At 45.6% G+C, this 14,835-nt stretch overlaps 1 protein-coding gene across 1 annotated transcript; it reads left to right on the plus strand.

Moving 5' to 3' along the window:
* Positions 1-397: 397 nt before the first annotated feature.
* Positions 398-13,154, plus strand: znf865 (zinc finger protein 865). Its single transcript, XM_083982715.1, has 3 exons — positions 398-1,202; positions 1,583-1,677; positions 7,126-13,154. The coding sequence occupies exon 3, from the start codon at positions 7,618-7,620 to the stop codon at positions 11,776-11,778; it is 4,161 nt and encodes a 1,386-aa protein (XP_083838841.1). The 5' UTR covers positions 398-1,202; positions 1,583-1,677; positions 7,126-7,617; the 3' UTR covers positions 11,779-13,154.
* The last annotated feature ends 1,681 nt before the right edge of the window (positions 13,155-14,835 follow it).

The raw sequence follows: 14,835 nt of genomic DNA on the forward strand, positions 1-14,835 counted from the left end.
CTGTAATGATATCTTTAATTGACTAATTAACATTTCACACACTTAGTGCGAAAACACACACATTCACTCACACACAGACACAGACACACACACACACACACACACACACACACACACACACACACACTTAACAGGGGGGGGGCTTAATAGTGTCAGAAACCACAGTGATATCTTTTTTAATGGAGTGCCAACATGCACGCATACGCACGCACAGGCACGCACGCACACACACACACACACACACGCTTTATTTATTCATGAGCATCATGCTGGATGATAGCATCCATATTTTGCAAACGGCGGCGGCGGCGGCGGGGCAGAGGTGGTGGATGTGAGCGGAGCGGCGGTGTGTGGTGGTGTGTGGCCGGCTGCTCCTAGAGTGGACAGACCAACCTGGCTGGCTCTGTTACCTCTACCCGGAACCATTATGCAGACAGGAAACTACCATTTTAACGCGAGCAACAGCAACAGCAGCAGCAGCAGCAGCATCGGTGGTAGTGGTGGTGGTGGTGGTGGAGCCGGAGGAGGGGGCGGGGGGGACACCTAAAAACACCCGACACCGACCGACCGACCGACCGATACTACCACACCACGTACGTACGGGCCGCCGGAAAACAGCCAGGCAGGCAGCGAAAAGAGAAAAGAAGAGATAAAAAAAAAAAAAAAACACGACGGAAACAAAACAAAACGACAAAGAAAAGCGCTTGTTTTGGTTGGTTGTGTAGTTTAAAGAAGAGAAGAGAAGAGGAGAGGAGAGAAGAGAAGCCCTGAGCGGCAACGGAGAGAGACCACTACTAACGAACGGACAATAACGGACAATAACGGACAGACCGGGCCACAGCCGAGCCAACGGGAACTGGTTTTGGGAAGAGGGGGGGAAAGGAAACAGAGGAACAGCAGAAGCAGCGGATAGAGAGAGAGAGAGAGGCCCTTCTCCTCCTCCTCCTCTTCCTCCTTCCTCTTCTCCTTCCTTCGTCTTCTCCTCCTTCTCCTGCTGCTGCTCTGTGTTTTTCCATGGATGAAGGAAAAGGCCCCGCTGACAGCAGCAGTAGCAGTGGTAGCAGTAGCAGCAGGCAGCAGCAGTAGGCTAACAGTTAGTAGGGAGACTCAAGTCAGCACTCCTCTTCTCGATGGTTTCTCACCGTCTCCCCCGGGTTTCTGAGCTTCTGCCCCCGCAAACACACACGTCGTATGTTTTACAGGTAATAAAAACAAAAAAACAAGCCGTTTTGCAGCACTGGTGCTCGTGCTAGCTGCTAAGCTAAGCTAGGCTAGGCTAGTTGACGCTAACGTAACGGCTAGGCTAAAGCTGCTAGCGCTACCTCCTCCTTTTATGTCAGTTTAGTTACTATAATCAGCTTTTCAACACTGTTCATTAGTTTTAATTTAATTTAAAACATAATTTATGTGTTTTTTGTCAGTTTGCCGCCGTAACATGTCGATTTTTTTTAATCAGTTTGATTGATCAGTTTGTTGATTTGATTGATGGATGCTAGTAGCGGTTGAGTGGTAAAGGTAACGGTAAAAAATCTGTGTCTGTGTCCGGTCTAACCTGCTCGGACATCGGTGCATCTGCTTTCAGACTGTCGGGCCAGGTGTCAGCCGGTTGTCGGCGGAGAAAGAAAGACAGAAAGACGGCGGCAGGACAAGTCCTCCAGACCCGAGAAGCTCCAGCCGGTAAGATGCAATCGCACGGCGATTAGTCCCAAGTTACTGTTGTTGGATTAATTACTTCCAGTTTGACTCATAAAACTGATTAATATTATGATCATTAAAGGTGCAGGTCATAAACGCACGCACACGTCTGAGGAGTGGTGGCGGTTTTTTGGGTTGTTTTTTTTTTTGCAGAAATTGCTGCTGCAAATCCTGCAGCTCTCAGATGATCTGGTGATAATAAGACTGACAGCCTGTGTTTATCTGTGGAGAAGTTGATCCCCACAAAGATGCATCGTTTGTTTTTTTAACCTAATTTGTAAAAGCTGCTGCAAAACAATAAGTTTCCATATGAACTGGGATTGTCCAATTTAGATTTTTTGATCATCAAGAGTATTTTCCAGCAAGTGCAGGTGAACTGATGACACTGAGTGCTTCTGCCTATTCAAATAAAAGTTAACTGCAACTATTTTGATACCAATGCTGAAAGGATTGGTCAATTTCTAAGTAATGAAGTAAAAGATTTCATGGTTTTAGCTTCTCGGCTGTGAGCATTTGCAACTTTTTGAGGCTTAAGTGGCATTAAATTGAATACATATTTGCTCAAAATACAAAAAAAAAAACTGTCACAGATGATCAGTGTCGGCTGTGGGAAATGTTTATTGCCAGTTTTATTGATGAGTTATGTGAACATTTCTGTTTTACAGATGTGATCTGTTGGCTAATGGTTAAAGAAAACTGGTCCAGATACTGTTTATTCCTGATGTTGTTGGTTGTGTGACGTGCACTAAATCACTGCAAATCTGTGCATCAGATAAACTTTGTTACACTGCAGAGGATCTTCTTAAATAGTTTATAAATACTAAAGTAAACATTTATTATTATTGCAGTGAGGTCTACATTCAACAGCTGACAAAAAGTGACAAAAACAATATTTCATTATGTGTCTTACCGTAAATTAAAGGAAAAACCAAACAGTAGCGAACAGACGTGAGGAGGTTGCCACGTGTTATAAACCAGGTGGAGGGGAAAGACGCGTTCAAGAATCAAGAAAAAGTTGTGAAGTGTTTTCACGTTGAAGACGCAGGTGAATCTGTTGAATGAATTTCCCCACACATGTTGGATCGTGTGTCTCTAATCCACTGAGTGTTTGTTCTGTCCGTCATCAGCAGGTGATTCACACAGTGGTTTTCTCCTCTCTGGAGAAAAGGTCACTAATCAATACTCTGATCTGCTGCACTGATGATTAGTCTGGAAGAAAAAGCTGGACTCTCTCAGAATCAGCTGCTCCATCAGCTTGTTACCTGCCCTCACCTGGTCCAACAGGTGTGATCTAATGGGGGGTCAGACTGAAGCAGACTGTTTTCTCCTCATTTTTGTAGTTTATTAGATCGTTAATGTCGTGTACGTTTGTTTTTCTTTGCCACATCACAGACCCAGGTGTGTTAGATTTTAATTGTGAACTGATAATTATATTTTCCAATTAATCGGTTAACCGTTTTTTCTTGTCATGTGAAATTATTCAGTAACAAACCTAACAATATTGATTTTATTATCAGATATAACTAATGAGTAAATCATAAAGTTCAATTTGGTCTGTCGTGTACGTTAAAGTACAGTGTTAAATCAATCCAATCAAATACATTTAGCTCTGGCTTGACTTAAAATGGAATACAATACTAAAAAGAAACATACAGTTAGATTTGAGATGCTTCAACCAGAACATTTTGAGAATTTCTGGTTGTCATATCAATTAAATTGATTGTCAGAATAGCTGCCAGTCAATCACAGGTTGTTGATCCTAAAACCTTTGGTGCCATTTAACTGGTCACTGAGTCGGCATGAGTGATGTGGCAGCTGATTGATATCAAGGTTTTGTTTGTTATTATAGATTTTAATGACACTGAATAATCACTTATTTTGGCATGAGTCTGATCAGAACGACTCGTTTGTCCTGTAAATATCTGATTCCTAGAATTCAGTTTCTTTTTAGGGGTAAATATTTTTTATTTATTTTATTTTTTTAGAAAGGCCCGAGGGAGGTGCAGAACAGAACAGAAGCATCGTTCTTCTCAGTATCACCATCTGTTTGCTCAGTTCTCAGCTTTCTAACAACCTCCTGTGTTATATAGACACATCCTCTGTGCCGTTCAGAGCCAGGTCCACATCCAGGTTTTTGGTTTAGTGAGTTTTAAACCTTGTGGTTCATGATGTGTCCTGTCACCGTGCTCTGTTTCAGACTGCACACAGATGTGACGCCACATGACGTTTGGCTTCTCTGGTTTTTGTTGTCCGTGAAGGTCAGGACGTAACTTCAGTTATTTTTTTCTATACGAATATAGTGCGTATGGCCCAGAAAAAAGGCGACGAGACAAATGCATAAGAGTACATTTTTAGTCGATGAAAAAGCAGCGAGTTGTTTCCCACAGTGAGAGAACTGAGTGGCTGTAATCAGATTAAGATCGGAGTGTTTTCATAGTCTTGGTTTGTTTCTGCAGATGAAGTGGTGGGAGGTGGTGTCGAATCAAAAGAGTTTTAGAAGAAGCCAAGTAGAGCATGTTTTTTTCCAAATGATGCATTTGGGCATTTTTTTTAATCTGATAAACACCGTGACAGGAGATTTGAAAGATTTAAACACAGCCAGGCCACTGCAGCGAGGACTGAGCCTGGTTTGAGCTCATGAAGCGCCAAAACTAATGTTAATACAAAATCTAAAATGAAGAAGTGTTTTAATCACTGGTTCTGAACAAATTGGTCAAATCCTGTTACTGTGGTCCAGGGGTGGAGATAAAAACCCTTATACTATATAAAATTGCAAATACAAATTTAAGTTTTTGACACTATAGTACTTCACTAGAGTATAACGAATACTTTTATTACTGTGTCTGCTTGACGAGCTCATTTAACATATAGATGTTTATGAAGTTTTTCCTTCTGGACATACTTTTCAGTGGCAGAATGTTATAAATCTCAGTGTGTCACAATTTACTATTGAAATACTCAGGTTATTGTCAAACTATATAGTAATAATATCTTTAGTATCATGATAATATTGTATAATGAGGCCTCAGGTGATTCCCACCCCGTCTACAGGGGTTAATTAATGCTGAAGAGACATTTAAAGATCAAATTTAGATGTGTGGATGGTTGCATGTGTCTTTATTATTATTAAGCTGAAACATCTGACAGAATCAATTCATCCGTTATTTGTTCAACTAGTTAATCTCTTACATTTTTGTGCTAAATAAAACCCACACCAGTGTTTAATTTAACAGAATAAGCTGTTTTTCTCTGCTCTGTTTGACTGTCAATGAAAAGTTTTCGACATTAACCACTTTTTTTCCCAGTCGCAGAAACTCACATGGTGTGGTCTAAGGAGCATAAACAACAGATACTTATCAGTAAATCAGATGTAATGTTTTCTGAATCAGCTGTAAACACTCGTGGTGTCAGATGCTGTGCAGCAATCCAGTGACATCACACACTAGAAATAACAGCAGGAGCATCAGTTCCTATATTGGTGCTGAAGCGCTGCTGCAGCGTTGACATGACGGTATCAAGTTGCTGCTCCGTGCTCTGACCCACATTTGTACAAATTACATTTTTCCTCTTGTTAATTTTTTTTTTTTCTTTAACTCTGTTGAAGAAACAAAATGGGAACACAAGATCGGTGGAAGTTAATTAAAAAATGGCGGTCTGTAAAGTTTTTTTACAGGAGGGATTTGTTGATTCTCTGCAGCTTCTGTTTTTCCTCCAGAGACACTGTCCACCAGACCACCTTTTGTTTTTTTATCTGGCATTTACTTCAGTGTGTGTGTGTGTGTGTGTGTGTGTGTGTGTGCATGCGTGTGTGTGTTGTAGGCTACAGGCAGCCATGTTATCCTGCAGGAGCTGGGCAGGAGTCGTGGCATTTTAAGCCACCGCTCTCTTCTCTCCTCCCTCTCATTGGCTCTGTTCGCTCCTCTCACCAGCCTCTTTAAATTCTTCAACAGTTCAACTAAAGGGCAGCTGACAATAATTTTTATTGTTGTTTTTTTTTTTTAATCTGCCGATTGTTTCACAGATTAATTCAGTTCAAGGTGATCTCTCCAAACGTCCAACAGATTAAAACCCCAAAGATATTTGTTTTTGTTTTTTTTAATGGTATAAAAACAGAGAAAGTCGGTGAATCATTACAGTAGAGAAGCTGCACTGAGGACAGTTTTGAGTTTTAGACTCACGTTAATTAACTAGTATGTAGCTGAAAACTTTATAAAGTAGAAAACCAGTAACTTTTCCTTATTGGGCCAAGACTTCAATTGAACAAATGGAAACCAGTGGATGATCATTGTCTCCAATGATGTCAGCTTTATGCATAGTTTATGAATGACCAAACACTAATGTGATTGTAATAAACATTATAATGATGTTTAAATTTTGCCTCAGACAGCACAGGCTGGTTAAAACATTATAATAATGTTTAAATTTTGCCTCAGACAGCACAGGCTGGTTAAAACACATCATTGTGATTCACACACAGACCGGTAATTAAAACAATGATACAATTAGCACAATGCCCATAATACAGACAATAATAACAGACTGAGTCCAGCGTAAAGGAGTTGGTTTGATATAAAAGACGCTCTGTGGATGATCTGTTGTGCTTCTTTCTGAGGGCGATTCTGTGAAAACTGCTCTTTAACATTAAAACAGTGACACAGAGATGCCTCTGAATGTATACATTTTAGTTTTAGAGATTCATCTTAATGAAACATTTAAGAAAAACACTTCACACAAAGTCCATCTATAAGTCACAAGCAGCTGTTGCTGTTGTGTTGTGTGTGGCTCTGTGGGTTCGTTGGGTTTGCGCTGTTTCGGTATCAGGAAACGTTTTACCTGGTTGAACAAATAATCAAACGCAGAGTGCTTTCCAAGATTTTCCAGAGACTTTATATGAAAATAATTGTGCAACAGCTGCTTGGGCATCAGAGTGAGTGAGTATTCAGCGTGAGGAGGGAAGGCAGTGACCTAATTTCCATCTTATCTTGAGTCAGACGTTGTCAACACGCTTGTATTTTTAGCCAAAAAAAAAAAAATGTAGAAGAGGCGACCTAACGTCTCTGCTTTTTATTTTCCTCTGGAGAGTGTGTTTTGAAAAAAATAAATAAATACACGAAACCTTTGGAGTAAAACAGTTGTAGTGTATCACACACGGCAATTCAGAAAACTACAGGCATTAGAAAGTTTCCTGTCAGGGTGAATAACGAGCGTCGAGTTCAGCCACTTGTTTATTTGTGTATTTCCTTCTGGTGACATTCAGCATCCTGCTTTCAGAACCGAGGGCAAAGTCGAGCAAAAACAAAAAAAAAACAGTGTTACTAGTGTTACTAAACTAAACTGTGCCAAAACTGTTTAGTCTCTCTGTTTGGTATCGAGCCTCTGATTCACTCTTGGATTTTAATGCTTCTTCCTCTGCTCCTCATTTCCCTTCAGGCTCCCAGAAGAACTCCATGACGGGGCAGGAGGGCACGGGAACAGCGACACACTCCCTCTTCCTGGGACTGCTGACCTGATTTAAAAAAAAAAAAAAAAATCAGCACACGGTTATGGAACACTTTAAAGAAACACTACAGACTCTGTTTTTTAGTATAATTTAGTATATTGCCTATTTATGACCCTTTTTTATAACATCCCACAGAAGCACTTGAAGGCTTCACTCTTGAATGGAGGGTAGTTCTTTTACTCTCCGTTGATAATATTTATGTGAGAAAACCTCGAGCATCGGCTTGTTTGTGGATTACAGCAGCTTGTTTGTGATCTGTTGGGGAGGGAGGTAGAGATCACGACAAGGACTACCTCTGAGAATCAGACGAGCGCCGAATCGGCTCATCGCAGCTTCACCGCTGTTTCCCAGCAACTTTAAGTGACTTAGTGCTTGGGGTCGTTTTTGACCCTCGGACACTTTGCAACAGCCGCGTTTGGAAGATGTTTCAATTCAGCAAGTACCCCATGGACATTTTAGAGATGCTAAGTGGACACCAAGCCCATCAGTTCAAAGGCCTTGGACTAGAGCGACAGCTGAGCCACCAACAGCAGGTCCAGCTGCAGCATCAGCAGCAGCTCCAGCAGCAGCACCAGCCCTCCGCCGACAGCTCTGGCAGCCTGCTGTCCGGCCTCGGCCTGGGTTCCCTCCAGAGCTCGCGGAGCAATGCCTTCGCCGACTCCTCGTCGCTGTTCGCCAAGATGAGCGCCCCGCCCCCCTCCATCTCCCACCAGAGCCAGTCGTCGTCGTCCCACAGCTCCAGGAAGTCCAGTAAGATGAGCAGCAGTAGCAGCAGCGGGAGTGGGAGCTCCTCCGCCGGGTACCCCCAGTTCCTGCGGCCTTTCCACCCGGCCGAGGCGGCGCTGGCCCAGGAGCAGCTCCACTCCGGGATGGGACGGTTCGACTTTGGTGGGAGCAGCAGCGGGGGCGTCGTCACACCTGCGCCTCCGCCTCCACCGCTGCACCCAGGTCTCTCTGTCCCCCAGCCCTCCCCTGGTCCCTCCTCTTCCACGCCCTCTCCCGCCACCTCGTCATCCTCCAACAACCCCTCCGGCAGCACCGCGGTCCCTTTAGTCGGCCAGTCGGACCCCCGCAGCCTCCACCAGCAGTTCAGCTGCATGCTCGCCGCCAACCAGTACTTCCTATCTGGCGTTCCCACCAACAGCAGCCTGGAGCAGTTCCTCGTCCAGCAAGGCACTCACAACCACTTAGGTCTCGGCCTCGGCCACGGCCAAGGCACCACTGAGGCAAACTCGGCCTTGGCGCCTCCGCCCGCCCTGCACTCCTCCCACAGCCACGGCCACTCGGGGCCACAGCCTCAGCAGCAACAACAGCAGCTGACCCCTCACGCCTTATCTCACCCGCACAGTCACGCTCACCATCCGCACCCTCTCCACCCGGCGCCACAGCCCGCCCCGCTGGGTGGCTTTGATTTCCAAGGCATTCCAGTCCTTTCCTCCAACCAGATTGCGTCACTAATGCAGCAAGAGGCCGGCCTCCCCCTCCCGCTCCCCCTCCACCTGTCCCTCTCCAAAGAAGACAACTCGAAGTCGGGAGACAGCTCGTCCACGTCGGGCAGCGGCGGCAGCAGGAGAAAGAAGGCAATGGCAGGCTACCTGCCCCAGAGGAAATCGGAGAGCGCCAGCCACAGCAGCCACAGCAGCAGCAGCAGCAGCGTCAGTAACTGCCATAACAGCAGCTCGAGTGGGCACAGTCAGAGCTCCTCGTCGGGCCTCGTGGGAGGAGGATCCGGAGGAGTCGGGATAAGTGGCATCGGAAGCGAGCCGCCACATTCCTCTCTTCTCTCCTCGTCCTCGCAGCAGCAGTCGTCCTCCACCGTCTCCTCCTCATCGTCTGCCCCTCCTTCCTCCAACTCGACCTCTGTGCTTGTAGCCAACGGTAACCAACAATTGTCCAAATCCCAAGAGAGCCACAGTAACAGTTCGTCTGGCCAGCCCGAGCCGGAGCCCCTTTACCACTGTGGTGAATGTGGTAAAACCTTCACCCACCTCTCCAGCCTCCGACGGCATCTCCGCAGCCATGGCCTGACGCCCGAAAGCCAAAGCAGGAAGTCGGACTGTAACTCCCCGAGCCCGGAGAGGATATTCTGCTGTGGCGAGTGTGGAAAGAGATTTAAAAAGAGGGGTCACCTCATCCAGCACAGTGTCACCCACTCGGAGAACCGGCCTTTTGCCTGCACCATCTGCCAAAAGTCCTTCAACCGCAGAGAGTCCCTGACGAGACACGAGAAGATCCACGACGAGAAGCCTTTCCGCTGCCCGGCTTGCGGACGTTGTTTCCGCGAGAGCACCTCCCTCCTCAATCACGCTGCCTCCGGTGCCTGTGGCAAACCTCCACGGAGTTCAAAAAACCGGTCCAGCCCCGGAGGGAGCGGCGGCTCGTCCAACCCCAGCAGCAGTAAGATGGGCGGCAGCGGCGGAGACAGGGTCGGCATTTCAAACAGTGCGGCGGCGGCGGCGTTGGCCAACGACAAGTATGCAACGGATTATTCCAGAAATCGATACCAGAGCCAGTCTTCGTACAGCAGCGCGGTCGACGACTACAGACGGTCGCAGTCTTCGGCTCTGTACTCGTCAGAGAGCGCGCTCGCCAGCGAAATGAACAGCCAAACACTACGTAAAGCCCCTTTAGCCCCAACTCTTCACCCCCACCCCCAAAGTCAGCAGCACCACCACCACCCGCCGCCTCCACAGCAGCCACACCTCCCCCTCTCCTCCCTTTTAGATGATTCGGAGGATGAGGTCACCAGCAGTGCGATGTCGGCCATCGCTGCTGCCGCCGCCGCTTCCTGTGACTTAAACACGGAGAGCAGAGACGGAGAGAGGAGGGACATCATCGGAGGCCTGCTGGGGGGGTTGGGGTTTGGTAACATGGGTGGACCGTCATCCACCTCCGGCCTGAACGGTTCCACAATGCCTTTAACCCACCCGAACCATCCCCACACGAAACCCCGGAGGCCACGGAAGCCCCGAGAGAAAAGGGACCCGAGCGCCATCGTGAGGAGGAGGAGGAGCCCCGCCCCTCCGGGTGACGGCTCCGAGCGGCCATACGGATGTCAGATCTGCGGCAAGCGCTTCAGGAGGGCGGAGACCCTGCGGCGCCACAACCGCGTTCACACGGGGGAGAAACCTCACGCCTGTGACGTGTGCGGCAAAATGTTCCGCGAGCCTTTCCACCTCACCAAACATCTGACCGTGCACTCCGGTCAAAAGAACTACAAGTGCAACCTGTGCGGGAAGATGTTCGCGTATGCACAGAGCCTGGTGCGGCACGGGAAGCTGCACAGAAAAGGCGAGATCGACAACCAGGGACGGAGAATAAAAGGTGCCGCCGCCGCCCTCAGTCAGGTCGCCAACTCGGGAAACTCTGACTACTTCTCCTCCTGCTCCCAAGGTGAAAAATCGCCAACAACTGGCACGCCCTCCCAGAGGCTTTATACCTGCACGGTGTGCTGGAAGTCGTTCCGCCACTACTTCCACCTGACGGCGCATCAACAGACCGTCCACGGCGGCGGGGTCGGGCTGGAGAAGTCCTTTCGTTGTGAAGTGTGTGGCAAAGCCTTCGCCTACTCCAACAGCTTAGTGCGGCACAAGCTCTCGCAGCACGGCCTCGACCGCAACGGGCAGCGCGTCAGCCAACCCCAACCCACCGGGTACTCGCCCATCTACTTTGATGCAGTGTCGGGTTCCAACTACACGCCGCCACCGCCACCGCCGCCTTCTCACATGCAGCAGGGGGGGTCTGCACCGCAGCCACAACCACAACAACAACAGCCGCCACCACCTCAGCCGCCGCAGCCGCCACCACCGCTGCTACCGCAACCACAGCAGCAGCACCCTTTTCACTACCGCTCAAAAAACTTCCAAAAACGGCATGGACACACAAAAAAGCACCGAAAGAAAAAAAGGCGAGTGGTGATTCACAGCATCATGAGAGACGGAAAGCTGGTGGGGGTCCCGCTGAGTAAAGACACCCGCAAAAAGCTGATAATGTTGAGGAAACGGAGGGGTAGACTGCAAGCGCAGGTCAACAAAAAAAAGCTCCTGGCTCAGTTGCGGACGAAAAGCGGCGTGCTGAGAGTGAAGTCGTGGTCCGGGGGCGCCGTCAGAGTCACCGGGCTTACCTCAATGGACATCCCAATCAAGCGCTTCCCCTGCCCGATCTGCCCGAGCACCATGTACGCTAAGCACGGATCCTTGCTGCTCCACCACGCCATCAGGCACCCCCCGAGAAACTCAGGCCGCCACGCCCGCCTGCGGTGCCAGGTGTGTGGAAGACGCACCAGCTCGCTACACAAAGCCTTGAAACACAGGGGCCAGCATCTCAAACAAGCTGCATTCCAATGCCACAAATGCCGACACCGTTTCTGGAACGCCCGGCTTCTGGCTCGCCACAAGTTCTCCTGCCGGGCCGCGACGGGTTTCGGCGCACCCGTGAACTGGGGACTGATGAAGATGAAATCTCCATCATCAGACAGTGACCATTCGCCAATCCAGCTGACGGTCCCGGTCCCGGTCCCGGTCCCGGTCCCGGTCCTGGTCCAGCCTGAGAGATCAACAGTTCTGACTGAGTACAGTCAGTAAAAACAAAAACATTAAAAAAAAAAAAAAAAACAACAAAAAAAGTTTTCTAGAATAGATTCTTTTGATGTTTATTTTTTTTAAATAATCCAAGAAGCAACAAGCGAGAGCTAGCAAGTTTTTAACAAAAAAAAACAAAAAACAAAGAGAGAGGCTGGGCGGGGGGTGAGTGGGGAGGGTTTAGTGTAACTCCCATAATATCCCCACACACCCCCCCTCCCTCCCTGGATAAATCTGTATACAATCCTAACTTACTACAGCAGAGGTGGTCGATAAATTAGCGTGGACTTGAAAAGCCCCAAAAATCAGAACCACCCCCAGATTCTGTCTCCTCTTCCCCAAAGGTGAAGGAACTCTAGACCACAACACAAGTTCAGTAGCATCTATCTGAAAAAGGCATTGATCCTCTTTTCCTTTTGCATCACGTTCACGTTTTTTTTTTTTTTTTTTTTTTAATTTGTAATTTTTTCCCGTTAGCAGTGTTTGCGCATCAATATGGATTGGATGCCTATTGTAGAAGTGAGGTACCTTTTTAGTACCAGTTTATTTTTACAAATTGTTTTCACATTATTCACAGTTAAACAGTATAGTCCTCGTCTCTTGCTCTGTATGTGTTTATTTGTTACCCCAGTGGAGAATCTCTCTTTTTTTATATAGAGATGACGTCTGCCCTCAAGATGAAATTATCTTTTTGCGATTTTAAAAAAAGAAAAAGAAATCCTGATCTGACTCATGAAATGCCTCTTGAAAATAAGATTTTACATTGGTGAATAGTCGTATCTGGCACAAAAAGCAGAACTAGTTGATGTGCTAAAGTGACTTAAAAGGAAAAAAAGGAACTAAGAGAAAACAGTAAAGTGTTGGTGATCTTGTTTTTAATGTACACTACTTTTGTCATTTTTTTAAACGAGGCGTGGACGGAGAGAAAACACGACTCAAACTGTTAATGTGTTCAGGATTTGAAAAGGACTACAGAAATAACCGGAGTGTACTGTACAATTCGTATTATATTTTATTATATATTGATTATTTGCTGTTTTTTACTCCAAGTATCATTTCTTTTATCATTGTTGGTATTGTATGGGTGGGAGGGAACGAGTTGGGGGCTATCTTTGTAAAACAGCGGGATGAGTATATGTATCGATGTGATATTTTTTACCCCCCTCCCTGCACCTCTTTTACCTACTTCCTCATTGCCACTATTAAGCCCAACTTTTTTGTAACAAAAGCGTGTACACATAGTTCATTACTTAGGTCCTGTCCAGACGTGTTTTTCTTTTTTTTCTGTAAAACTAAAACATGTAATATTACTAAATTACTATCCTTTTCTTTGCCTAAAAGTGAGTTGTTGAAAACCCTCAAATCAAATAAAAAAAAATCTGAAATGTTATGTCCATTGTCATGTTAAAAATTGACATTTGAAATTGGAAATCATGTTCAAACCCTAAACAGCAACTAGTAAGTCAGTAAACTTTACAGATCACTGCTGTAAAGTTTACTCAGTGTAGTTCGGTACTTATTGGAAAAATGGTCATGAAATTAAGCATCTCTCGTTGTGCAAATGCTAAGACTTTCTAGATGACACCGTTTCATTGGATTTAATTGATTAATTGGAGTAAATTTGCTTACGAGCAACACTAATTTATCTTTAATACCAAATTACATTGTGCTCTCCAGGAAACATCTTGAAATTTTGGAGTAAAATTTTAACTCTTTTTTTGGAAAAATTTTGTAAAAAAAAAAAAAAGCCCATGACTGACGTAGACTTTGTTGTCCCCAAGGGGAAATGCTTTTCCACAACATTGCACTTCTTTGACAAAAGAAAAATAACATTAACAACAGATGCGACAACCCAACAGCGATACTTCAAAAACAGAAACAGCAAAAACAACACTTCCAATCCACTCTTACAGTTCTTAAACATCTCCAGAAATGTATTGTCCAATACCACAACGTGCAATTTGATACGAAGTCAAGTGGTTGAAAAACCAACCACAAAGTCTTTTTATAAACAGTGTCACAGATATTGGCACATTTAATTCTGGTATAGTTTAGTTTAGTTTTTTTTATTTGCACATTATAAAACCTGTATAAACAATGAAAATAGTAAAATTAAACATTGTGCAGGAGAGGTAGAAGCCAAAAAAGGCTTATAAAAATACCTCCCCTATGAAAAAACAACAACAGTGGTGGTCTTCATATAGTTTGGTTTAGATCAAAAAATATCAGTGTTGCCATGAAAAAACAAAACAAATTGAAGTTATATTTGACCATGATCTGTTAACCTTCAGTTCTAGTTTCAAGGCCTGACGAGTTTTAAATATAAAGCATCTGTTAGAGAGTAGAGTCAGGAATCATAAAGATTTATTAAAAATGGTTGAAATATTGTGTAAGAATTGTCAAAATGATGTTTTGTTAATTCACATTTATAAAACACAAAGCGGCTATTTTAACTACTTGTTTATTACCATCAGCCCTTCACAAAGCCCCGGGTCTTGGGAGGAACCAGCCAACAACAACAACTGTCTGTCTTTAAAATGCCATCAAGAACCCAACTCCAGCTTCAATCCCCTGGAAGCTTGTCTCGGATAATTAATTCATTGTGTGTATTTTTATCCGTCCCTCTCCACTTTCAGGGGTGTTGAAGAGGTTTTTTCTCTCTGACGCATGGAGCCCACGCACTGAAGAGTAGACTCAGAGCTCCAGGTATATACCATCAGTGACAGGAGGTAAGGTGTTGATCACCTAAGGTGTCAAGGTGGTCCGCTGGTCTGTCCTGAACACACGAGTGGACCTTACTTTTTTTTTAGTTTGGTTTTGGTTGGGGAGTCTTGGTGGAGAAGTGGACTGTGACATTTAGGTGCATTACCAACAATTGGCCACTAGATGGAGCCATTACAGTAAAATAGACAAGAACAGTAAAGCAGAGCTGGAAAAGGACCTGAGGGAAAATAATTTCAATTCGAAACGGCTCATGAAACTCGGATCACACATTAGTGGAGTCATGTTGTTGTTCCACACTTTCCCTGATGCATGCCAGCGTACACACACTCCTACCAC

Source organism: Trachurus trachurus (assembly GCF_905171665.1).
Source record: "Trachurus trachurus genome assembly, chromosome: 11".
NCBI classification, from domain to species: domain Eukaryota; kingdom Metazoa; phylum Chordata; class Actinopteri; order Carangiformes; family Carangidae; genus Trachurus; species Trachurus trachurus.

Coding starts and splice junctions, on each gene's coding strand:
- znf865 (XM_083982715.1), top strand. CDS start 7,618: ATGTTTCAATTCAGCAAGTACCCCATGGACATTTTAGAGATGCTAAGT.